Here is a 25,404-nt window from a genome sequence, read left to right as displayed (position 1 = left end):
CGTGCTTACTGAATATTGTTGCATTTCAATTAGAAATATTTGCAGTTAACTTAGGGTAAAATTAGAAAAGGGCTTCATGGCCCATTATATGGGTGGAGAACTTGGTTGTGTTTATTTTTTTTCCCCTAAGCTTAAAATTTGCTTCTGATCACAAAACTAAGACATGACCAAATAAAATATTTAAATCGTACAGAAATATTTGTTCAAGTGCCCCAGCTCCCCACCAGGGAGCTCCTCTGGTCAGGCTTCCTTCCAGGCGCTCGGGGGCCGGGTGCCAGGACTCTGCTGCTGTGGGGCGTGGGTCTCGGCAGGCTGAGCGTGTGGCCTCGTCATGATGTCAGGCAGGGACAGGCTCTCTGAGAAGGACGAGGTGAAGAGGGCACAGAGCGGCTACATCAGTTACTATTTTGCATACACTTGTAGAATTATTTTAAGAAAATGGGATTGCACTCTACCTGTTTTTCAGTTGCTTTTTAAAACTTGGTCGTATTTCTGCATCAGTATGAGCAGATTCACACATTCACTGAATACTTAATCAGTAAGTGTTCATCAAGCGCCTCTTCTCTGCAGGCTCTGTGCTTGTACTCCTAGTGCTCGCGTGAGCTCTGTGGACCGAGGCCCCGCCTCTGAATATGTGGAGCGTGTGGTCTGAATATGTGGGTCCACCTCAGTTCCTTGGAGTGATTTCGTGGTATTTTCCTATGTGTTAATTGTTTCTGTGTAACAAATTACCCCAAACTTTAGCAGGTGAAAACAGCAAACGTGTACTCTTACCCAGTTCCTGAGCATCGGGAAGTGGCTGAGCTGTGTGCTTCCGTGCGTGGTCTCTCATGAGGTCACAGTCGTCTGGAGGGTGACTAAGTGGAGCTGACTTGGCAAACCCAAGAGAGCTGAGTTCTGGCCTGTCGGTGGGAAAAGCCCGGCCTGCGCATTGGCGCTTCCGAGTGGCTCGGGAACGGGCAGCATCAGCTACCCTTGGAAGTGGCGGTGAAGATGGCACTGTAAACAGCAAGACGCCTGAAACTCACCTTGAGAGATGAGTCCCTAATTCTCCTCCAAGCGGCCAGGACTGCCGCCCCGCCTGGGGGCTTCTTCCTGGAGCCGTCTGCACTCGGGAACGCTGGCCGGGCATGTTAGAGGGCGGGGCACTGTATGAAACCGGGGACGCAGGTGAACCTTTATGAGATTAACAAGTGAATTTTCAAACCCGCGTCCTTCTTTCCTGCCCAAATCACAGGACGTGACCTTTTCACCCAGGAGATTGGAAGTGTCTTCTCCCAAAGACCCCCAGAAGAGACTCACAGTACTGATGTCTATTTCTACGGCCCCCTTCAGTTGATCCCACAATCCGCAGGCCCCACCCAGGCAGCGTTGTCGTCTCCTCCTCATTAGACCTCTGAGGGACGCCTCTCACTGTGCAAGACGGAGACCAAAGCAAACAGCCTAGACAGCACAGCTTGAAGGAAATAGACTGTTTCAATATTCTCAGAGGGATACACGTGGATATGACACGTGAACCAAGAAGGAGGAATTGTGAAAACAGAATCCTCAAAGAACCAAATGCTCTTGGAAGTCTACTGCAGTGAAAGACTTGGCTGATAAAGAAATTTCTCTGGAAGTAGAACCAAAAGATAAATTTATAAAATGAGAGAAGTAGAAAATTAGAGGACCAGTTCAGAAGATCTGATAAGAAAAGTTCCAGAAAGAGAAAATGGGAGGAAATCCTTAACAAAATAACCAAGGAAAAAAATTTGTTTTCCCACAAATATGAAGGACGTGAATTTTCTTATTGAAAGGGCTCACCAAAACTCAGGATAATAAGTGAAAATAAATCTATATTAAGACACCTCATTGTGAGAATTTTAGTACATTGGAACCCAAGAAAAAAATCCTAAACGTTTCCAGAGATTAAAAAAAGGGAAAACATCTCATTCTCATCAGAATAGCATTAGACCTCTCAGAATCAACACAAGAGGCTAGAAGAGAGTGAGCAGTGCCTTGAATGCTGAGGGAAATGAATCCAACCTAGAATTCTGCCTCCAGCCATGCTGTTGAGTGTGTGTGCAGAATGAATCCGTCTTCAGACATCCTCGGTGTCTGAGAGCTTACTTCCCATGTAGTGTTTCTTAGGAAGCTGCCAGGACTCGTTCCTCCACAACTAAGTCGTGAAAGTGAAGACCTGGGGTCCGGGAATTAGGGATCTGAAGGAAGAGGAGTGAGTGGCGTTGCCAGCACCATCGTGAAGGGAGAGCCCCAGGCGGCAGGCCCTCAGCCAGCCAGTGTAGACTGAGCAAGTCAGAAGGCAGGTGTGGTTGATAAAATACCTAATAAGCTTAAGCATTTTGAGAGATTTATGCAACTTGAAAAGTATCTGGAGTTAATGGTAAGTACGTAGAAAACGGGAAGAAAGGAGACAACTGAAAACAGAAATGCTGTTGTGTTCCATGGCTCAGCCGTTAGGAGGGTTTATGTAGTCATAATAAGAACCATAAGGGAGGATGCAGCACGTGTGTGTGGAGGGAGGGTAAGTGTTACGGAGAGAGTGTGTGTGTGTGCGTGCGCACAGGAAAGGAACTCAGCTTCATCTTCACAGCGAGAAGGCAGTACAGCTTGTTTGAGATTGGATAACAAGTACTGAAGTGAGCTTGTTAGTAAGTAAAAGAATTGGCTACAGCAGTTGAAAGTGTTGCCTTTGGGGAGTGGAAAATTAGGTTAAGAAGTAGGCAGTGTTTTTGTAATGAGCCTTGTGGACTGTATGACTTTCAGCTGTGAGATGTGTGTAATTATAAAACTCAAGGTAGATGTTAAGCAATGTGAAAGTATATATAATTTTGATAAAAATTAAAGCTAAATTAAAAATAGTAAAAGATGGAGATGTTGCTATAGAATAGCAATAAAAATTCAAGGGCTGATGGTAGGAATGAGTATGTAAGTTTTGTAGTACAGGATAGCGTGAGTGTTCCAGTACAGGCTTTTATAGCACAGACACTTTGGAGTAGATAAGTTGAATAACTTACGTGATGCTGAGTCACTTGTGAACCTGGGCGTCTGTGTTGTTCGTGGTTACTACTTCAGCATTGTGTGACTTAGGTTTGTTACATGTGGCCTCAACAACAATTAGTATTTTTTTCTGCTTGCCATTTTAAGTATGGTTGTGTACTCCTGGTATAGCAAATAGCTTTAGTATGTATGCTCATTGTATAGGAAAGTTAATTAATAATTAAAGTCTTCTCTAAAGAGAAGTCAAATTAAATTGAGTCCCTGTGTTTAAGGGAAAGGAAAATATTTCCCATTTATTTTACTTTCAAATTGAAAACAGGAATGTTAAACTCAGAAATACCAGGTTTTCACTTTTTATGTTTAAAATTTTTCTTCTGTACCAAGTTAAGGAAAGACTGGAGAGGAAGAAACAGGGACCACAGAGGAGAAAATGAGAGTGGGGAAATAAGAAATTGATAGTCTTCAAGACAGAACAGAAAAAGATAAAACTGGCATGTCCATAAACTCTGAAGCTTACCCAAACAGGAGAGGGATAGAGATGCACAGAAAGAAGACACTAAATGCATATAGAGGAAGGATTTTCATGAAGAGCGCCACCACATACTTCTTGAAGGCGATACCGCTAAAACTTTTCAGATGTGTGTTTTTGAAATTGCAGGCAAACGTGAATATTCCTTCATTGACGGTTCGTGCCTTGGGTGTGATACCAGGCTGGAAGTTCCTCTCCCCTTGATTCAGTTTCTGTTTGCTGATGATTTGGAATTCTGTAAATTAGTAACTTTTAAAACCTTTAGATATTAGTCTTTCCTCCTCTGCTAATTGTACTTACTGAGTTTACAATATGGTTAAGGAAAAGGGAATAATTAGAAACTTAAAAAGCATTAATAATTGAGAAAAGAAACAACTTTATAATATATATCTAGCCTTTTAAGGTAAAACTTGTCTGTAATTTTCCTGATTATAAGACAGAATCATTTTTTAGGTCATCGTAGTTTATCGTCTCTTATGTTTGCATTTTATTAAAGGTGGGAACAGAGGAAAGATCCTCATGGTAGAACCTATTACGTGGATCATAACACTCGGACGACCACGTGGGAGAGGCCACAGCCTTTACCTCCAGGGTAACGTAGCATCTTTACGTGTCTTCAGTTGTATTTTATCATATACGTAATTTTTAAAATTTATTTACTACAACATAAAATGACTCTTTAATTTTGCATATTATGCGTCCTTGGTTTGCTTTTGTGAGTAACGTATGTTCAGTAAATGAGATTTGCTGTGTTGTGTTTCTTTTGCAGTTAGTCTGAAGGGCTTTCTCAAGAGATTGTCAAACGTTGCATGAGTTACTGAGAGTAATCACGGAGTCTTGGTCCTATTTCAATCCTTGTTATTTTTTAAGGAATGAAAGCATATTTAGGACAATTTATACATATGTTTCTCCGTAGATAGTGATCTCTAAACTATGTTATTTCATGAGATTTAATGACATAAGAGATACGAGAGTGGTCCAAAATTACGATCTAAAAGATTGCTACAAGTAGAGTTGTATTACGTTATGGCTAAAATTGTAGAGGGTTTTAAATGAATAAAAACATTGCTATAATTAAATGAAGTTCGTGCTCTTAGGCTACATTCCAGGCCGTTCACAAACTGATCTTCCTTTTCCTTTGTGTTCTCATCTTTCATAACTCTTTATACATACTGCACTGAGGGCTGGTTGGATGATACTGTTTATATCCTCCGCGAACACGCTGCCTGTACCTGGGATACTCTCCTTCTTGTCTTTGCCACTTAGAATAGCTCCCCTTCCCGATGCAGCTTAAAGTCCACCAAAGTAAAACGTCTTCAATCGAGAAAATTCAAGGCAAGGAATGTTATTTTTGTGAGGTTGGTTGTTGAAGAATTCTGAAATCATTGTATAAATTAATGACACAAATTGGCTTAAAGGAACTGCACCCTGGAGGATGGGGAGAATTCTGGTGGAGAAGTAGGGAAGGGCGCTGTTTTCTGAGGGAATCTTAAAACAGGCCTGACGGAATGAAACAGAACACATTTGGGACCAGCACGTGGTTGATTTGGCTCTCACACGGGTGCCTTGAAAGATCTCAGGGCAGTTGAGACTGATATGGAGAATGGGTTCATTTCTGTGTCGTGCGAGAGAGCAGTGATAGGTTGGATGATGTGGTTTGGTCCGTGTTTCAGTTGGGCAGCAGTGAACAGCAGGAAGGCAGCTTAAAAAGCTCTGGGTTGACTTACACTCCCGCGTGGGGGCCGTGGCTCTAGGGGCACACTGCCCCATCTGACTAAATGCTGGTCAAAACGAAGAGGGAGAAAGGCTAGTGAGGCTGACGCTGGGCTGTCCAGTCTGTGGCCGCTTTTTAAAAAGACAGGCCTTGGAAATCAGGTCATTGTAGAATGGGAAGGTAATTTAGTTACAATAAATAGCGGATCACACGTTCATAATTTTTCTCACGAACATCCATATTTGCATTCTTTTAAGAATTATTTGAGTGAAGTATTAACAGTACTTTTCAGTTTCTCGTACTAAGGTTTTTTATTTTAACTTTTATCACTGCTTATGTTGTTTGTGGTAGTTGGGAGAGAAGAGTTGATGATCGTGGCAGAGTGTATTATGTGGACCACAACACCAGAACGACGACGTGGCAGCGGCCCACCATGGAGTCGGTGCGGAATTTCGAGCAGTGGCAGTCCCAGCGCAGCCAGCTGCAGGGCGCCATGCAGCAGTTCAACCAGCGCTACCTCTACTCGGTGAGGGGCCGCCAGGCGCTCCCGCAGGCCTCTCCTCCGGGCAGCCCCCTTTCTGCTGGGGTGATTTTTAAAAAAAGTTATAGATTGCCTTACAGGGTATTTTTTAGTTGATCTTTAATGAATAATTAGCATTTCTGATATACGTAAGCACTTTACGTTTTTTAAAAAATTCTAGTTTCCTAACGTAACTATACACACAGTTTTTTGTCCTTACTAGGTGGTAGTTTCACAAATGCAGTTTCTTAATAAAATAATCTGTCTTCACCATTCGCAGTCCCCCACCTGTTATTATAATCATTTTGGTTCTTGAACTAAACCAGTTACCCCTGGTTTTACTCAAGGCCAGTCTTGCCATCATCTAGCTATCCTGATTCCCATCCCACGCTCAGAAACAACACTGTGGTCTGTGTGGGCCCACCGGAGATGTTCCTGGGGTTGGAGATAGTTTTGTCCAAAAAATCAAGTGCTGTCTGGAAGCTCGACCAATTGGTGATTTATTTATTGCAATAAACAGTCACCCATAAGAAGAGTGGGGGAAAATTTTTTTTAAAAAGCCCTTTGTTAAATGGGTTTGATCACAGGAAGTAGAAAATATAAGTGTAAGTACTGGGCATTTCTAGACAGTGTTTTGATGCCATTTGAAAACCTAAATGTAGAGGCCAGCAGACGGAAAGGAGTTAGGAAAGACGCACGCACACTTCAGTAGCTCTTTCTTCTGAGCCCCGTCCCAGGCTGCTCTTTCCACTCCTTTGCTTCAGAGGTGAAGTAAGCGCTCATGTGCAGCTTGACCCATTCCCCTGCTGTCTGTGGCCAGTGCACGGGGAGTGGGCCAACCCAGCTGGCCTAGCGTCTCCTGCTGCCACCAGTGGCTGGCGCTCTGGTGACCTGGGCAGAAACCTGGGGTAAGGGTCCACTGTTTAGTTGTATGTAGGAAACAGGAGACTGGGTACTGTGTGCGTTTGTTTGGAGTTGAACTCAGCTGTAGACGTTACACCTTGGGGAAACGGCAGAGTTGGGTAATGTGTGCTCCCCTGCACATAACAGGACCTCCTCCAGCTGCCTGAGGTGTTGTTACCTCAATGCACCACCCCGTCTGGGGTGAGAGTCCAGGGCTAATCGTTGACTTGGTCATGCCAGTGAGTACTCAGGTTCTTTCTGCCCTTTTGCCCCTCTGTCCTTATTGAGCTTCACGCTTCTTCCCTTGATCGTATGGGGCTGCTGCCCTCTGGGCCTCATTCTGCAGTCTAGGCAAGAAGAAAGGGAAGGAGGAGTTGGAAGAGGGGAGGGCTGTTTTCCAGCAGGCCCTCACCTTTTTGCTTGGAAAGGGATGTGCTCACCAGGGGCTTCTGCCTGCACCTCACTGGCCAGAGTGGTCCTTCCACCTGCTCAGCTGCAAGGGAGGCTGGGCGTGCAATATTCTTAGATGGACACGTTGCCGCCTCAAACAAAACGGTGGCCTGGTTGTCAAGGAAGGAGCGGGAAATGGTTGGGGAGTACAATTAACAATGTCTGCTACAAAGTTATAAAATATTCATCAAGATGCGTATACTTTGTCATTAAAGAATGATTTTCAGGTAATCGTTTGTATGTTTGTCATTCTTTTGAAATTAATGGTAGAATGTCTACATTTTCTTTGGAATTTATTTCTGAGTTGTAATAATGTATAAACATAAATGTGTTTTTATGTATGAATTTATAAAAGATTCTAATATTAAGATAAAATTATTTGTACAGAGGTGATACTAGAGTTTAATATTTGTTTTATTAATAGGCATTTGTTTTAAAAAGAACTGATAATTGTTCTATTTTTACATAAGTAATATTGCCTCGTTTGAATACGACAACTTTATCTGTGCTTTTCTCATTCCATCTCGCTTCCATCAATTATTATGGAAAGGCTAAGAGATTAAAATATTGGTGTCAGTGTATTATTTCTAAATTAGTTTAGAAGATCTAATACTTTTAATCAATTGATAATGACATTTTTAGGGCTTAATGTTTTGAAATTACTGTATTTGTGTTCCTTTATCATATTTTTGTAGAAAATTGCTGTGAAATGTGATTCTGCCAAGTGCTTAGTTTATCTCTGCTTTTATATTAAAGTACTATTATTTTATTCCTCCTCCCAACCCTTTCTCCATCAGGCTTCAATGTTAGCTGCAGAAAATGACCCATACGGGCCTTTGCCACCAGGCTGGGGTAAGCTAATATGTTCTTGGTAAAAATATCTGAAAGGGATATATAGCAAATAGTTATTAAATGCTATGCTCACTCTGTTTTTTAGAAAAAAGAGTAGATTCAACAGACAGAGTCTACTTTGTGAATCATAACACAAAAACAACCCAGTGGGAAGATCCAAGAACTCAGGGGTGCGTATACATTACAGGTTTGCTCCAGTCATCTTACACGTGTCCGTAGATAGGATCAAGTAACCTTGATGCAGGTGTTTTCACCTCCTGGAAAATGTTCACCTTGTGATTGTAACTTTAGCTTACAGAACGAAGAACCCCTGCCAGAAGGCTGGGAAATTCGGTATACTCGGGAAGGCGTTAGGTACTTTGTTGATCATAACACGAGGACAACGACATTCAAGGATCCTCGCAATGGGAAGTCATCCGTGTAAGTGAAAGCCTGATGTTCTTAAATGCTGTTTAATGAGGACATGATAGCTCTGATTTAGCCTCAGATTTTATTTTTGGATCAAGAAAACCTGCACAAGCAGGACCCCAGTACACCTGTCTTATCACAGAATGGACACGTGGCACATAATTCCTTAAGAACGGTGGCAGATATTTGTGTGGTGATGACTGTGTGCCACGGACGGTTCTCAGCACTTTATATATATTAGCTCATTTTGTCTTCCAACAACCCCTTGAGGTAGATGCTATTATTTTCCTTTTTCCAAGTGCAGAAACTGAGGCTTACGGAGCATAACTGACTTGTGCAAAATCATATAGCGACTAATGGAGCTGGTTTCAGACCGAGGCCATCTGTCCGCAGTCTGTGCTCTTAACCAACACATCATACTGCTGCAGTGTCGGGCTGCGAGATGTTCGACAAAGCGGAATTTCTCAGATAAAGATAGCTTAATTAAGCATTGGACAGATCTCTCCTTCATCCTCACTGTTAGGTAGGATGTCTTTGCATCAGTGAGAAAATAGAAGCAATCATAAAAAGTCTTTTGCAAATTCCTAGTGTCACATCTGCCTGCCTATCAGCATCTCCCTTCCCTCTGGATCCTACAGGGGAACTGTCATCGTTCCTCTCAAGGGCCACTCCCTCTGCTGGCGCTCTAGATCTTTTCCCCTCTGTCCCACTTAGTTGCTCTGGCAATTTATCATCTTTCTAGCCTCCATCCTCAGTTTTTTCTTTCTCTACTGAATTATTCTCATCAGCTGTTATTTCTCCTAGATTAAAAAAACAAAAAACAAGCATAACTCTTCACCTTACAAATCCACAGTGTAAATTCACTTTTATTGCTCCCCTACCTGGAAGAGTTGTCCCTGTGTTGCTGTTTCTAATTTCTCTCTCAAACCTCCTACAGCAAGTTTGGCGGGCCCTGAACTTGTTAAGGGCACCAGTGCCCCCCACACTGATAGTCCTGGGGCTGGATTGCAGTCCTGTCCCATTTGACTTATCAGGAGTGTTTGACATAAAACATTTCTCTTTCCTTGTAAAAGTAGGGCAGGGACTAAACTTCTTGATTTCCTCTGCTCTTCTGGTCTTATTTCTTCCTCCATTTTGGCTGGGTCCTCCTTTTCTCTGCAGCCTCTGTTGAAGTTCCCAGAGCTCTGTCCGTAGTTCTCTTTTCTTTTCTCTCTACACTCATTCTCTTGGTGAATCTTTCTTTTTTAAGATTGGCACCTGAGCTGACATCTGTTGCCAATCTTTTTTTTTCTTCTTCTTTTCCCCAAAGCCCCCCCCAACTATAAACATAGTTGTATATTTTAGTTGTTGGTCCTTCTAGTTGTGGCATGTGGGACGCCACCTCAGCATGGCTTGATGAGTGGTGCTGTGCCCGCACCCAGGATCCGAACCTGTGAAACCCTGGGCCGCCGAAGCGGAGTGAGCAAACTTAACTACTTGGCCCCAGCGCAGGCCCCTCTCTTGGTGAATCTTATCCAGTGTCATTATTTTAAAAAACATCTATATGCTGATGACTCACAAATTTTTGTCTCTGGCTCGCACTTTTCACTTGCAATTTCACTTTGTATTTGAGCTGCTTACTTGAAATCTCTGCTCATAACTGCTTCCTCATAACTCTTGTAAAACTTGTTCTGCCTCGGTTGATGGCAGCTCCGCTCTTAGCTGTGCTGGGCCCACAAATCTTGGCGTGCTCCTTGCTTCCTCCCTCTCTTACCTCATGCTTACCTCACAGCCCGTCAGGCATTCCCCACCTTCAGTGTGTGTCCGGAATCCAGCTGTCGCCACCTGCACTCTGCTGCCTTCGTCCCAGCTGCCGTTGTCTCTCCCCCGGGTGGTACCCCTGTCCCTGCTTTTTCCCACACCTCATACACTGTTATTCCCCATAAAGCAGCGAGACTCATTAAAAAAAAATTTAAGTAAAAAGTCATTCCTTTGCACAAAGCCCTTCCATGATTTGCTTCCTTCGAGCGGCCTCCAGGGCCTCACAGAGCCTGACCCCGTTCTCCCTTCAGCCTCGTCTCTGTTTTCTCTCCTCGTTCTCCGCTCCAGCTTCGCTGGCCGCCCCGCTGGGCCTCGCACGCCTGAGCCGCCCAGCTCTGGGTCTTGGCCTTTACTCCTGCTGCCTGGTGTGCTCATTTCCCAAATTTCTAGATGGCTTATGCCCTCCGTGTTTCTGCTCAGATTTTACTTTGTCTGCGAGCCCTTCTCTGTTCACTCTTCCCAGAATTGAAGAATTCTTCCCCCAGGCTACTCCCTACCCTGTTTATGCTGCCTTGTTTTCGTCTGAGGAGCGGAAGTGTAAGACATTTACTCCCTTCTTACACACTACATATGTCATTTACTTACTCATTCTGTTTCTTGTCTGTCTCCTTCACTAGTGTGAAGTCCACAAAAACAGGTATTGTTATGTTTTGTTACCAAATAGTGCTCTTATTGTGCAGAAGAGCCCCATGTCCGTACTACACAGATATTGTAGATGTCTGTTGAATGAAGTCACCTGAACACCATAGCACAAGAGAAGGTTTTCCATCCATTCCAGAATGTTCCCTAAGGTTGTGAACATTTCTTGCGCCTGTCTCTTGGGCTTTTACTTGCTGGGCAGAAGACCCAGGCGCTCTCCGTGTCGGTCAGCCTGTCCCTGTGGCCCCATCCTGCCTTTTCCTCTCCGACCAGCTGAGCCGTGCCACCTGGATGTCAGCTGTTCCCGAGAATTCGACTGCTTTCCTTGCTGTGTCCAGCAACATTTTTTTCAGTGTCAGATTAGGTTTAAGATGTGGTAGAATTTCCTTTCATGTCTCATCTATCTAGAGCCTCTGTCCTCTTTAGGTTTAAGGATTATCAAAGGTTTTCTTTGAGATAGTCAGTGGTAGACTTTAATATTTTATTTAACTAACTTCTTTACCAAAGATCCATCCACACATACACTCTCCCTCTGTTTTTATTGTTGCTGAGGAAGATTGGCCCTGAGCTAATAGCTGTTGCTGATCCTCCTCTTTTTGCTTGAGGAAGATTGGCCCTGAGCTAACATCTGTGCCAGTCTGTCTCTATTTTTTTACATGGGTTGCCACCACAGCATGTCTTTGATGAGGGGTCTAGGTCCATGCCCAGGATCCAAACCTGCAACCCCCAGGCCGCTGAAGCGGAGTACACTGAACTTAATCACTGCACCGCTGGGCCAGCCCCAGCACTCTCCCTCCTTGAGTGTGTTGTGTATCCTCATTGCTCAAGCTTCAATTAGCCCACTAAATATATCTTTACTTCTCTCCTGGAAAATAACTTTCCTGTGGTCATTTGTAGGACTCTAGTACACTCCAGTTTCATAATGAATATTAAATGTCCAGGTTTATTGTGAATTAATATGTTTTTTTTTTCCTTAGAACTAAAGGTGGTCCACAAATTGCTTATGAACGCAGCTTTAGGTGGAAGCTTGCTCACTTCCGTTATTTGTGCCAGGTACTACAGTGGTAAATAAAGCTTCTGTTTATAATCATTTAGTCTTGTCTTTACACAATACACGTACTATAGTTTGCATGATATTACGATATTATTTTTGCTTTTAGTCTAATGCACTACCCAGTCATGTGAAGATCAACGTGTCCCGGCAGACGTTGTTCGAAGATTCCTTCCAACAGGTGAGGAAACTTTTATCAGAATACAACAGGACTGTTTGTCTCATCGTGTGCTATGTGTCTAAAGGGAGTTGGGGTTTGGAAATTTTAAAGCATTCAGAACAGGGCCGTCACAGTGACTGCATGTCACTCCTCGAGCGTCCATCATGATGCTGGCCACAGTGAACCCCGTCATGTGTTGAGTCCTTGTCGTGTTCTTGGCACTGGCATCTTATAGTTATCATTTCATTTAATTAACCGTCACAACATCCCTTTGAGATGGCTCCTATCATTTTGTCCGTTTTACAGGCAAAGGTACTGAGGCTGGGAGATGAAATTATTCTGCCACGTATTAGATTACTAAAATAAAGCTTCAACAGCTTCTGGAATAAGCTGACACATTTTGACACTTAGTTACTTTTGTAAGACTTTATTAACTCAAACAAAAATTCTGGGTAATAAATACCAAATTAAAATTAAATTGGTGTAGACACTGCGTTACATTCAGATATTCCTTTAAATAACCCTCATCTTAGAGCTCACCGCCTGTAGCTTCCTGTTTAAATGTGCTGGTCTCAGAGAGATCTCGTCTGAGCATGCGGTTTAAGATCATTGCAGTTGGCTCATCTCCCTCACAGTCCTGTTCTAGCCGTTCACGGACTTGATTCTTTCTGTAACATCGGCGCCACCTGACATACTGTGTTTGTTTCCTGTGCTGGAATGTAAGCTCCGTAAGAGCACAGACTATTTTGTTTACTGCTGTTGTGCCCACACCTGGAGCAGTGCCCTGCACGTAGCAGGTATGCAGTAAATATTTGGTGATTGAATAAATGCATGTAGTATGTCATCTGCAGAATATTTAAACGTAAAAAAACAAAATATTATCAGTTCTTTTTTTCTGATGAGGTGGAGCATTTTTCATCTAAGTCTTCTCCGTCTCCTCTGAAGTCTTATAGCGGTGAACACAGTCCCCTGTGTGCACAGGTACACAGGGGCTGCACAAGCCAAAATGGAGCAACAGCACTCTGAAGTCAGAGATGTCCACATCCTGGCTTAAGTTACTTAGCTGTTGGAGTTTGGGCAAGGTTTTTAATATTGCTATTAAAATATTTTTGGTTTGAGTTGATAAATTCCCAGCTTGTTCCAAGCTCTGCTTGAGCTTTATTGGTAAGTGTGCATCTGAATTTCTGGTGGGCTTCGTTTTGCTCTGTCCTCTTGCTTGGGGAGCAGCGCGGTCTGTTTGAGGTGAGGACTGAGCCGTGACCACCTCTAGAGTGGGAACCTGCCGCTGAGCTGTACCCTGACCAGACGTGCATTCTCAGGTCTGCTCCTAACACACGTGTGGTGGAAGTCAGTCCCTTTCCTCCAAAGTAAAGCCTGAACCTTAGGGTAGGCCATCAAGGGTTACGGAAACCTGGGGTAGGGATCATTTCAAGATAGACTTCCTTAGGTACAAAGTCAACATCATATGAAGAATTGTTTGCTGTAGCTGAAGTCCTTTCCTGCCGAGAAATGGAATGTGTGGTACAAGCAGGATCCAGAGCAAGATCTGCTGCTGCTCGTTGAGTGTTGCTAGTCAGAAAAATTGACACCTCAACTTTTACATGATTTTGGTAAAAGTTGGGGAGTGATGCAGGAACGAAATGTTTTCTAACCTTAAAAGCTTTCCGTGTCACACTCTTCCTCTCTTGGCTCTAATCCAAAGTAGAGCTACCATTTGATCCTAGAAGAGGGGAAAGGGACTATCTGAAAGGGAATCAGAGAAAGCCGGGAGAGTAAGACACATCTTTACTAGTTTGTGGGACAAATTGATTGAGCTCATGAATTAAAGGCATTGTTGTGTGAGATAAGGAAATGTGTATTTTGAAAATACAGATAAAATTTAAATTGAATTGTTTTGGAAGAAACTTGTGCTGTATGAGTATTTAAATGTCTATGTTTTTGTTTTTAATTAGATTATGGCATTAAAACCCTATGACTTGAGGAGACGATTATATGTGATATTTAGAGGAGAAGAAGGACTTGATTACGGTGGTCTAGCAAGGTAAAATAAAAAACTTATCTGCTTTGAAATAAGTGTATCTCCATTATATGCACTGGATGTATTCTTGAAAGGATATGCTTTTTCGAGAGCAATCCAGAATTATTTTTAAAAGCAAAAATTAAAATATTTGCACAATTCTAGAGGTAGCCATTATTATCGCTGTCTTGGTCATCCTATACATTTTCTCTGCGTACAGATAAATTGGTGTGTGTGGCACAGTACATACTTGCTGTCTTTTAGACAGAATTCATCGTACAGATGTGCGTGCTGTAGTGACTTGGTCTTGTTTATACATCATGGACATCTTTCCAGATCGTGTCTGGAACTCATGCTCTCCTTTACTTAACGGCTGTGTGCAGAAACTCCACTGTGTGTCCGCTGTGTGGAGACCCCACAGTGATGGGTCCACACCCAGAAGGTGGTTTCTTATTTTTGCTGTTATAACACTGTGTGTTGATTTTGTGTTTTTAATCCCGTCTGAGTCCTTTTGAGGACGAAGTTTTCCACATTCACTAAATATGTTGCTGACAGTAGACACTTGTGACGCAATACGAGTGGGAAGTGCTTTTGATTTTTTCCCTCAGTTGCTTTGCTCATAACTAATTTGACAGCAATTTATTTTTTAGCAAAGCATTTTGGTTAAATCTTTCCAAAGAAAATTAGTACAACTGGCAAAAAGATGTGGGGCTAGGCACAACTGGCGGGATCACCTGTGTGAGATTATCAGAGTTTGGTTATATTAGCATATTTTCTCATCCCAAACGTTATTAAGCAGCTTTTTCAGAAAAGAAACACTACCAATCACACTAAATGTTCGTGTCACATTTGTTGTGATTTATCTCACTTTCAGAAATGTGAAATGTTCAACATTGAAAAAAAGGTGCATCTTAGGAATGAAATAGGGTATTATTTTTACAGTGTCTGACTCTATAACATCCACATTCTTGTCTGAACTCTTATTTGCCTCAACTGTTTGGGTTTAGTTTTATATTTTGATGGTTTTTTGCATATAATCACTTACTCCGTACCGTGATTTTCTTATTTCCAAATTCTTTATTTTGTTTCATGTACTGGTTTTGGTGTATTCATGGGTTCACAAGGGTGACATGTTCCTGTAGTTTTGCGTGATTGAGAACGTGTTTTCTGTTGCTTTTGTATATAAACAACCCCTCCCTGGATCGACATTTCTTGCACAGCACACTCGTTTCTCCAGCCCTCTAGTCGTGGCTTCCTGGCCCCCAGCACTGAGTGTCAGCACTGCGAGGTGGGGGGCTAGCCTGCAGAGAAGCTTTTTTCTCTGAATGCCCACACAACCCTTTTCGTTGGAGTTCATTAATTTTATTGTTAATTGTTTTGTATCTTTTTTTAGGAACATGTTAAGATCTTCCTTAATTTAAGGGAAATTTTCTTCTATTATGTCTTTGAATATTTTTTCTGTTCCATTTGTTCTGTTTTTCTTCAGGAACGTCAATCATGGGTATGTGGAATCTCCTTTGTCAGTCTTACATGTCTGTCATCTCTTCTCTGATCATTTTTATCTTTGTGCTTTTCCGTTTTGTTTTGATTTTTCTTGACCTATCCTCATGTCACTGTTTGCAGTAATGCCCTAAATTTTGCTACTTCTAATGTGATTTTTCTTCATTAGTGATTTTGGCGTTTTCTTCATTTTCTCCTCTAGGCTCTGCTAGCTCATCCGTTGTTTCACAATTTTCTCACCTCTTGTATCTCCTTATTTGAGAGTATAGAGAAGGACGTGTTGAAAGCGGACTCTGCGTCTTGCTAGTTAGAGTTTTCCTTCTCTTCCCTTGTGTCAGGGTCTAGGTTAGAGCCGTGTCACAGTCCTCCACTGGGATGTGCTTGGTTTCTCCTGGCTGCTGGCTGATGGGGTCTGCGGCAGCTGGGGGTCCCTCCCTGGCTTTGTGCTGGACGCTGGCTGTGTCCTGCCCTCTCCCTGGGGCGCGCCTGCCTTCAGCCCTCAGCCCTCACCACAGGGCGCACAGGCCAGCTGCTCCTGGGGCTGGATCTAGTCTTATGAATGGGTGTTTCTCATTTCTTAGCTGATTTTGTTCAGGGACTCCCTGCGCTCCCCTCAGGTCGGTTCCGAGATTGTAGTTTAAGATCTTTGTAAAGAGTCTGTAAACAGGCTGCCAGGCCAGATCTAGGCTGCAGGGTGATGCCCTGTGTTGCGATTTAAAATTTTTCACTTACAACTGGAAGGTACAAGCATGTACAAGGGCTTTGGGGAGGAAATTTTGAAAAAGGGGAAGATTGGCAACAGATGTTAGCTCAGACTGAAACTTTCCCAGCAAAAAAAAAAAAATTTTTTTTAATTACTTGGCAACATTAAAGAAAACACTAGGTTGTGCTTAAGAATCAAGATTTTATGCCCACGTTCCAGCCTCTCACATGGCAGCAGTTGGCTGCTTCCCATGTGGGCAGTGTCCATTCTTGTCCACTTCCATGCACCCACTGCCCAGGCGTCTAAGGACTAGGAGTGAATGCCCAGAAGTAATTCTTCCTTAAAACGGGCAGTAGCCGTTACCAGGAATGCAGTGAGGAGTGGGGACTGTGGTTGAACAGGGAATGTGAGGTCCACGTAGAGCGGGAAGCATGCTCCAGTCACCCACTGATCACTGAAGGCATTGGCGTTTGGAACCGTGCAAGAAAGTGCTGTTGAGGAGAATCTTGCAGATTGAGTTTATTTTGTAATATAAGTTATTAATCTTTTATCTAGTTAGATTTCATGTATTGGACTTTTTTTTTTTTTTTTCTCTGAGGAAGATAAACCTTGAAATAACATCTGTTGCCTATCTTCCTCTTTTTGTGCTTGAGGAATATTAGCCCTGAGCTAACATCTCTGCAGTCTTCCTCCGTTTTGTATGTCGGCTGCCACCACAGCACAGCTGATGAGTGGAGTAGGTCCATACCCAGGATCTGAACCTGTGAACCCCAGGGTGCTGAAGTGGAGTGTGCTGAGCTTAACCACTGTGCCACAGGGCCGGCCCCCCTGGACTTTTTTACAAGAGCCAAAATAGGTGGTAATAAGTTAGAGAATGCTTATCACATTTAAAGATTTCACCTTTTTAATTTTAGTTCCATTATTTTAGTGCATTGACAGTAAAATTAAAGCTGTTCCATAGCAGCGGTGCTGTGTGTCTCAGTGTCACCAGCAGACACTTCTTAAACCTTGCTGTGTATGGGTCTTAGATGCCTGTAAGAGTTAAGGATACGAAAAATATCTGAAGACATGGCTCTTGCTCTTGAGGAACTTTCAGTCTGGTTGATGGGGCAAGTCACGTGCAGAAAAGTGAATAATATTGTGAGGTTGTTGCCACAAAGTGCTCAGTGACTGATACAGAAAATATGCTGAAGATTGCTGAAGTGGGTAGATCTAGGCTAGACTTGAGAGAGAGTGGGGTCTCCATGGGCTGAGATGAAATTGAGGAGACAGAGGCGCACAGAAGTGTGGTGTAGAAATAAGCCTGCCATATGTGAGAGACACTGCGTGGGGACCGGCAGCCAGCTGGGAGTGAGGGTCAGGTCACAGGAGACGTAAACGGAGGACTGAGGGATCAGGCAGCGGGGCGTTAAAGGCCGTGGAGCAGAGGTGTGATATATGTATGGGTGTATTTAAGATCTGTTCTTAAATTCATGTATATGTAAAGGCTAAAAAGTAATCTTGACTTATATTTTCTTTTAGAGAATGGTTTTTCTTGCTTTCACATGAAGTTTTGAACCCCATGTATTGCTTATTTGAGTATGCTGGCAAGAACAACTACTGTCTACAGATAAATCCAGCATCAACCATTAATCCGGACCATCTTTCGTACTTCTGTTTCATTGGTCGCTTTATTGCTATGGTGAGTCCTAACTTCCCATTATTTATTTAAACTTTGCTTATTTGAAAAGTATTTTAGAGAGGACTCAAAAAATAATGGTATGCATTATCCTGGATTTTGTTACCAAGGATGTTTGCCTACAAAGAGAGTATCAAAATGTAGCTTATTTTTAGAGTACCTATGTGAAATCCAGATTATGAATCTGAGGATTATTCATACAGCCACTTAGTCCTCAATATATAGCCTAAACATCATGAGCACTTTTCTATAAAAGGGCAGCCTGAGTTGCGTAATCCTTGCACTCGCTTGATGTATTTGGAATTTTCAGAGCTACGCAGAAGCTCCTGTGGGACTGTTGTCTTTGAGAAGTGTTTGTGTTTGTTTATTTGCACTTCGTTACCTGCTGGTTCACTCAGCGGGTATTGATTGAGTGCCTCCTGCGGCATCCTAGTCTGGGAGAGATGGGACCACGAGAAAGACGCCTTCCTTGCTCTCAGGGACCTGGATTGTGCTAGTGTGAGACGAACGATAAGTCAGCGTGTGCTGAGGGAGAGGTCTTGCTGCTCCTCTGGGTGATCTGATTGGAAGAGGCCTCTGACCGGTAACAGTGAGCAGAGGCCTGGAGAAGGCAAGGGGCTGAATCACGCAGATGTCTCAGAGAACAACACTCTAGGCATAGGGAACAGCGAGGAAAAGGCTCTAAGGTAGGAGCACGTTTTTGATTGAAAAACGGCACAGCTGGAGCAGAGTGTGTGAGAGAGAAGTGTGAGGAGACGCAGGTGGGAGGCACTGTGTGAGACCCTCAGGAAGTTCTCTCAGGGGCTTTGAGCACGAGTGGTGTGGCCCAGTAAGGTGGTCTGGCGTGCATTTTATAAGCCTCCCCCCGCTGCTCTGTGAAGAGACTGTAACGGGGCAGACGAGGGCAGGGGCGGGGCTGGAGGCCGACGCAGCCATCGGGGGAGAGGAGAGGCGTCGACTTGAGGGTGTGGCGCTGGAGGGGTAAGCAGTGCTCTGGATTCTGGATCCGACCATGGTTGGAGCTGACCGCTTTCTGACGGTTAGAGGCAAGGTGTGAGAGAGGGTCAAGGATGGCGCCCAAGGTCATGGCCTGTGTGTCTGGCTGCAGCTGCCATTTCCTGAGACGGCTGGGTGGTGGCAGGAGCGAATGTTGGGTGTGGAGGGAGTCGAGAATGTGGCTTGGTTTGTTAAGTTTCAGGTGCCTGTCGACATCGGAGTGCAGGTATAGACTAGGTAGTGGGATGTGCCATCTCGTCATGAGGGGCGTCTGGGTCAGGCCACGTCGTCGTTCAAGGAGTCAGCGTGGACAGAGATGTTGTGTGAGGACGCTTGTAAGCCAGGGAGATGAGAAGGAACCAGCGGGAGAGCTGAGGAGGAGGAGGTAGGAGAAGCAAATGAGAATCGTGCCCAGAAGACACAGGAAGGAGGAAGGAGTGGTCGGCTGTCAGAGGCTCAGAAGTAGCCCTTTGGTTTGGCCGAGTGGAGGATGCTCAGGAGCGCTGGAGAGGGTTGGTAGGAGTGGATCGAGAGAACGGAAGGAGAAACGTAGACAGCAGATAGAAACATGTCTTTTAAAGAACTTTGCTGTAAAGGATCATGGAGAAATCGGGCAGTAACTGGGAGTTGATATGGAATTGAGAATGGGAGGAAAATGGAACGTTTATATGCGGATAGTGATGATCAAGTCGGAGGAAGGAATTTGATGAGGTCGGAGACAAGGAACACATGAGCAGCAACCTTGGGCAGGAGGGGAGGAAGAGAAGCGTTTAGTGCACGTGGAGGGGACAGCTTATCTGCAGTGCGAGTGTGTGGCGCAGACGCGGTGGGTCTCCTGACGGCCTGTGTCCTCGGTGAGGGAGAAGGCAGGCTCATTGGCCAGAGTGGGAAAGGAGGTTTGAGGAGTGAGACCGTCTCCGGGAGAGGGGCGAGTGACGTAGGGGGAGGTGTGAGCACCGAGCTCCCGCTGGAGGTCGATGGTCTGAACCGCCCAGCTTGGTTGTCTGCCCGTTTCCAGCACGTTCCACGGCCCAGGCACAGGCGCAGAGCAGGTTGAGAGTTGTGTGTAGCCAGGGTTTGGATTTTGGCAGAAACACCCTGTGGGGGACAGGGTTTGAAGATATACAGGGAGTAATTTAATGATTGACGACGGGATCTAGACTAAGGGGAGAGGTGACTTCATGAGGGCTGAGAGACAGTTGTGAGGGAGCAGGTCCAGTGGATTCTTTCAGATCCTAGTGGGCTCAGAAACCACTGGTCTTACTGCTAGAGGCAGTGAGCTGACAGTTGGCGGTTGACATCGAGTTTATCGTTGCTAATAACTGTATCTGCTGTGTGGTGCTGAGAATATTTAGCCAAGTAAGAGTACTAAGATCATTGAAAGGACTAGAAAGCCCGAGTAGTAAAAGAATCACCAGTGTGGGTGCCGAAATCTCCAAGAAGGTGCTGGCAGTGTGGAGGACACGACGCTGAAGGAAGAGAACCAGGGTCTGAGGATGACTGCCCGGGCCGGCGGGGTGGGACCCGCTGGTGCAGGGTGGTGGCCGGGCAGGTCCAGGGAGGGGGAGTCCGGGCATGGGGAGCAGCACCTGCCCCTCCAGGCCTGGTTCGTGAGCAGGTGGAGAGAAACCGCCACCCCTGAGAGGACTGGAGCGGGTGGGAGTGAAGTCCTCAGAAAAATGCTGGCTTTGTGTCAGAGCAGGATGCTGCAGGGTCTGCAGAGAAAGAGGGGAGACATGCGGGATGGCCCTGAGCTCCAGAGGGCAGAGAGGAGGTGGCTTGGGGGGTCTGGGGATGTGTGAGCAGTGGCCCGGATTTCCAGATGCAGGCGGCTGGTGCCGAGGGTCAGGGTGCTGAGGAGGTCGGGGGCCCCCTGCCCTGGAAACCTCTCAGGCAGGGCGGGTCAAAAAGGAGGGGAGGGTCTGTCCAGGCGACTGTGCGGGGCGCTGAGGCCCCTCATGCTGCCTCCAGTCGAGCACTTGGGTTTATAAGCGTGTCGGAATTGGGGGCGTGGGAAAGCTCCTTCATTGTCCTCCTTCACCGCTGCTGACGGACCTGGTAGAGCTGAGGGTTGGACCTCGGTTAAAGAGATGTGGTTTAAACTCTGTAGTTTGTTTTCAAATAGCGTTTTATGTAATGCTGTAGTTCTCATGATTTATGCTGATTACTTAGCAAGTCCTTTTTTTGCCTGTGAAGCCTCAGGATTTCTCTCTTCTTGTGCTTTAAATAAGAAAATTATTTTGTAAATTTTTATGTAAGACTTTGTTTTCTTGGCAGGCACTTTTTCATGGAAAGTTTATTGATACTGGTTTCTCTCTACCGTTCTACAAGCGCATGCTGAACAAGAAACTGACTATTAAGGACTTGGAGTCCATTGATACTGAATTTTACAACTCCCTGATCTGGATAAGGTTTGAAGATTCCTCTTTCAATAAGGCATTTTCTTGAAACCAATTTGTACATCCTGTTAATTAGCGGATATATGTCTGTGTCACCCAGAGACAACAACATTGAAGAATGTGGCTTAGAAATGTACTTTTCTGTTGACATGGAGATTTTGGGAAAGGTTACTTCACACGACCTGAAGTCGGGAGGGTCCAACATCCTGGTCACTGAGGACAACAAGGACGAGTACATTGGGTAAGTGTCAGACGGACGGACCTGAGCTTCGGGACCTCGCTGAGCGCGTCGGCACCGACTGCTCTGTCTCCACCCCGTCTTTATCCCACGCTGGCTCCCTCGAGAAGATGCTCCACGTCCATCCCCTCTTCGCTTACCCCTTTTAATCATCCTCTCGGTCTTCCTCTCAGTTTGTAAACATGCTCCAACAGTACTCAGAAATTCAGAAGTACTGAGAAAACACTTCCCTCCCCTCCGACGGACATGTATTCAAACTCTCAGCAGTGCCAGTGTTCTTGGCGACCCTCACCTTCCCACCGCTGCTCGCTGTGCACCCTCCCTTGTCCAGGTCGGATCGTGAACACTGGTGCTGAGAGGGCTTCGCAGAGACGACAGCCTCCTCCATCCTAGATGGGAGCCCCAGGCGCTCCGTGGGGCCGGAGCAGAGCATGTCCTTGACTGTGGTCTCGTGCTCGTCTCCTGTCCCGCCTTACTTTCCCTTCTTAACTTACTGCTAAGAGAGCTCATGCCACCTCTGCTTTGAAACTGTTCTCTTGGATTCCAGGATCCCACACCACGCTGGTTTTCTTTACCTTCTCTTTTATTAACGGTTCTCTAAATCTCCATTTCCCAAATGTGGGTATTTTTCCAAGGCTCCTTATTCAACCCACTTCTTTAAATAGTCTGCTACCCTGGCTTCAGTTTTCTATTGAAGAAAGTTCCATTAGTATCTGAACTTTAGAAATCATTTCCGTTTGCCAGCCAGGTGAATCCAGACTTTCCTGGGAAAGAGCTGGATAGTTACTGCCCTGAGCCTGAGAGCCGCCTACGGTGCCTGTCGCAGCTGTTCCACTCTGCTCTTCGAGCGCGAGAGCGGCCTCAGACAGTGTGGACAGCAGGTGTGCTGAGTTCCAGTAAAACCACCGAGGCACTCTGACGCTTGATTTCATGCAATTTCCACATCGTCAGACGTTTTTCTTTTAATGTTTTTTCAACCAGTGTTTAAAAACCATGAAGACTGTTCTTAGCTTCCATGCTGTACAACAGCAGATGATGGGCTAAACTGGGCCCATGGCCATAGCTTGCCTACTCCTGAACTACTAAATGACTCATCTGAAATCTTAAATCCAAAATCAAATTTCTCATTTTTTCCTTCCATTGCCTCTTCTTGACCTATTTCTATTAATGGTACTACCATTTTCACTATCTTTTAGACTTGGATTCTCAGTGTCATTTTTGTCTCTTGAAACCTTTCAGACTTTTTGTTTTTTATATTTGTTTAAAAAATGGGATCATATACACATTACTCTGAAGCTTGTTTTTTCCACCTTCCAGGCCAGTAGAGATGGATCTGACCCATTTTCTAATAGCTGGACAAGTCGTGGTGTACCATTCTGTGTCATTCAGCCGTTTCTGCTCCGAGGGGTCATTCAGGTTGTGTCCAGTTTGGGCCACTACAAACAAGGCAGCAGAAAACCTCGATCATGTGTCCGTGTGTCCTGCTGCTTTTGTCTTTGGGCTGTAGACTTCCAGAGGGGATGTTGTTAGGTCAAAGAGTGTGTAATAGATCCTGTGCTGCTTTCCTGGAAGGCCACAGCGACTCTTCCTCCCTCGGACCTGTGAGGTGCGTGGCCTTTCGCCATCACGCCCTTGACTGTCTCTCTGCTCCGCTCTCGCCGCCTCCTTGGCATGGCAGTGCGGGCCGCCTGCTCCGTGTTTTTCTGCTAACGTAGTTTTCTCTGAATGGAGGAATTACTAATAACATATTTTCTCCTTTGTACATCTTTGAGTCTCCGGGGTATTTTCATTTTGGTTGTTTGTCATGCACTGAGCATTTGTTACTCTTAGTGGAGAAAACAAGGAAGCTCTTCACATTTTGAAGAAATAAATTCACAAAGATAGTGCATAAGGCACTGGGCTTTCTATATTTGTTAAACCTTAAGCTTTCCACAAAATCCGACAGTAATTATTAAATAGCACAACGTAAACATTTAAAAAAAATCAGCATTTTCAAATATCAAAATCAGATTAAATAAAATTTCATCATGTAAAGTTTATATTTAGTTTGCTACTTTGAATTTTATACTTTGCATTAAAGTAACCACTATTTTTTAAAATCTTATCTGTATAGTACCTACTATATAAGAGTTGATATCCTGAATTTAATAATTTTTGGAGGATTTTGTTTCAGTCTCTGAAACCATAGCAGACTTTAATCTTGTTTTTTAATCTTGCTGTTTAAAATTACTCTTCTTTTCCAGTTGTGATATTTTGTGGGTTGTATTTGGTTCTGTTTTTGTTTTTTGCTGCGGAAGATTGTCCCTGAACTAACATCTGTGACAGTCGTCCTCTATTTTGTGTGTGGGTCACTGCCAGCTGCTGACAAGTGGTGTAGGTCTGCGCCTGGGAACTGAACCCAGGCCGCTGAGGCACAGCACGCCGAATGGAACCACTAGGCCACGGGGCTGGCCCTGGGGTATTTTGTTTTTAGTGCACAAAGTCAGACATCAGTGAATCGAGGAGTAAATGAGTGGTGGAAGGAGTGTGAAGTGCGGTGGGAACCCAGCGCAGGAAGGAAGCTGTTGATTCTGCTGGGAGGACTCTGGAAAGTTCTTCCTGGGACGCTGCGTGAAGAGAGGGCTTAGAAGACAAGGAGAGCCGGCTGACAGACGGGGAGCTTTTTTGGAGGGGGAGACAGCAGGAGCAGAGGGGCCGCGCCGTGAAGGGGGCCGGATTGTGCCTCAGGCTGAGGAAACGCTGTTATTTCTGAAAAAAAAAAAAAAAAAAAACCCTTGGGTTTTTGCTTTAATGTAAGGAGCCATCAAAAACAAACCAAAACCAAGAGAGGATGGTCAGAATTGTCCTCAGCATGTGTATGGAGGACAAGTGGGCCTGGTAGGTGGGAGGGTGTGCTCGGAACACTGCTTGAGAGGTGGTCTCGTGGTCGAGTAGTTGGGGATCGCAGGCCCGACACAGGCGGGCAGTCGGGATGGACAGGAGGGCGTGGGTTTCTGAGGATGTCATGGGCAGAGAGCAGCTCAGGCTCAGATCCATTCTGTGTCGTGGGGAACTGGCAGTAAATGAAGTATCTGATGCTTGAGGCGTCTGCTTGGTTCACGGTTAGGTGTGTTAGTGGGATATCTGTCCAAGGAGAGATGACTTACATCTTGGTCTCGGGAGGAAAGCAGACTTGGGAATTTAAGAACTGCTGGCTTTTCTGGGCTAGTTAAAGCTTTGGTAATGAACGATATCCTCTTTAGATGGTGAAGAGCTGGAAGGGGAAGGAAGGCAGAGGTCTCGGTGATGGTGGAGCCCATGGGGGAAGCACAGGGGTAGCCAGAGTCGGGTTAGGAGCAGGGGTGTCGCCAGACTGGGGAGAACAGTGTGAGGATGGGGGCGCCGACGCCCAGGGTCTCAGGAGTTGCCCGGAGCAGGGGCACTGAGCACATGGCCTGGGCTTGGCAGTTCGAAGCTCCTTGGTGACATTTGTGCAGAAAGCCTTTTCTTCCTGGGGGAGGAGATTTGAAAGCCAGACTACGGTGCTTTAGAATCTGGGTGACGGGAGGTGAGAAGGTGGGGCCGGTGAGTGTAGACACTGTCTTAATGTGCATAGTCGGCGTAGAGAGCAGAGAGGAGCTGCCGCACCGGGTGGAAGGAGGGCTCTGGGAAGCAGATGGGAAGGGAGTCGGGGCATGGTTGGGGCCTGAGAAGGAAGCGGGCTAATGACTGGTGGGGAAAAGTGTGGGAGGCAGCGAGGGTGACAGACTGTCTGGAAGAGGCAGGCCAGCCTCTAGGACAGGAGGAGGAGCTGGAAGTGGGAGGAGCACGCATGAGCCGGCTTCCCTCCGCCCGCGGGTGTCGCTGG

General features: G+C 45.1%; 1 protein-coding gene across 9 annotated transcripts in view; it reads left to right on the top strand.

The window, feature by feature from the left end:
• Positions 1-25,404, top strand: part of WWP1 (WW domain containing E3 ubiquitin protein ligase 1) — a 105,776-nt gene that overhangs the window by 65,711 nt on the left and 14,661 nt on the right. For 8 of the 9 annotated variants that reach the window (XM_044780342.2, XM_070480966.1, XM_044780341.2 and 5 more), the window contains 11 exons: positions 4,026-4,121; positions 5,595-5,769; positions 7,914-7,968; positions 8,054-8,138; positions 8,260-8,388; positions 11,793-11,868; positions 11,976-12,047; positions 13,979-14,067; positions 17,768-17,927; positions 21,198-21,331; positions 21,420-21,560. In XM_044780342.2, coding sequence (XP_044636277.1) covers positions 4,026-4,121; positions 5,595-5,769; positions 7,914-7,968; positions 8,054-8,138; positions 8,260-8,388; positions 11,793-11,868; positions 11,976-12,047; positions 13,979-14,067; positions 17,768-17,927; positions 21,198-21,331; positions 21,420-21,560 — 1,212 coding nt within the window. Of the gene's footprint in view, positions 1-4,025; positions 4,122-4,227; positions 4,865-5,594; positions 5,770-7,913; positions 7,969-8,053; positions 8,139-8,259; positions 8,389-11,792; positions 11,869-11,975; positions 12,048-13,978; positions 14,068-17,767; positions 17,928-21,197; positions 21,332-21,419; positions 21,561-25,404 lie in introns of those variants that run through there. The other variant, XM_070480970.1, reaches the window with a different exon arrangement.

The sequence above is a fragment of the Equus asinus genome, chromosome 12, assembly GCF_041296235.1.
Source record: "Equus asinus isolate D_3611 breed Donkey chromosome 12, EquAss-T2T_v2, whole genome shotgun sequence".
NCBI lineage: Eukaryota > Metazoa > Chordata > Mammalia > Perissodactyla > Equidae > Equus > Equus asinus.
The sequence above is the reverse complement of the archived record's forward strand: the minus strand, read 5'-3'. Positions and strand labels throughout refer to the sequence as shown.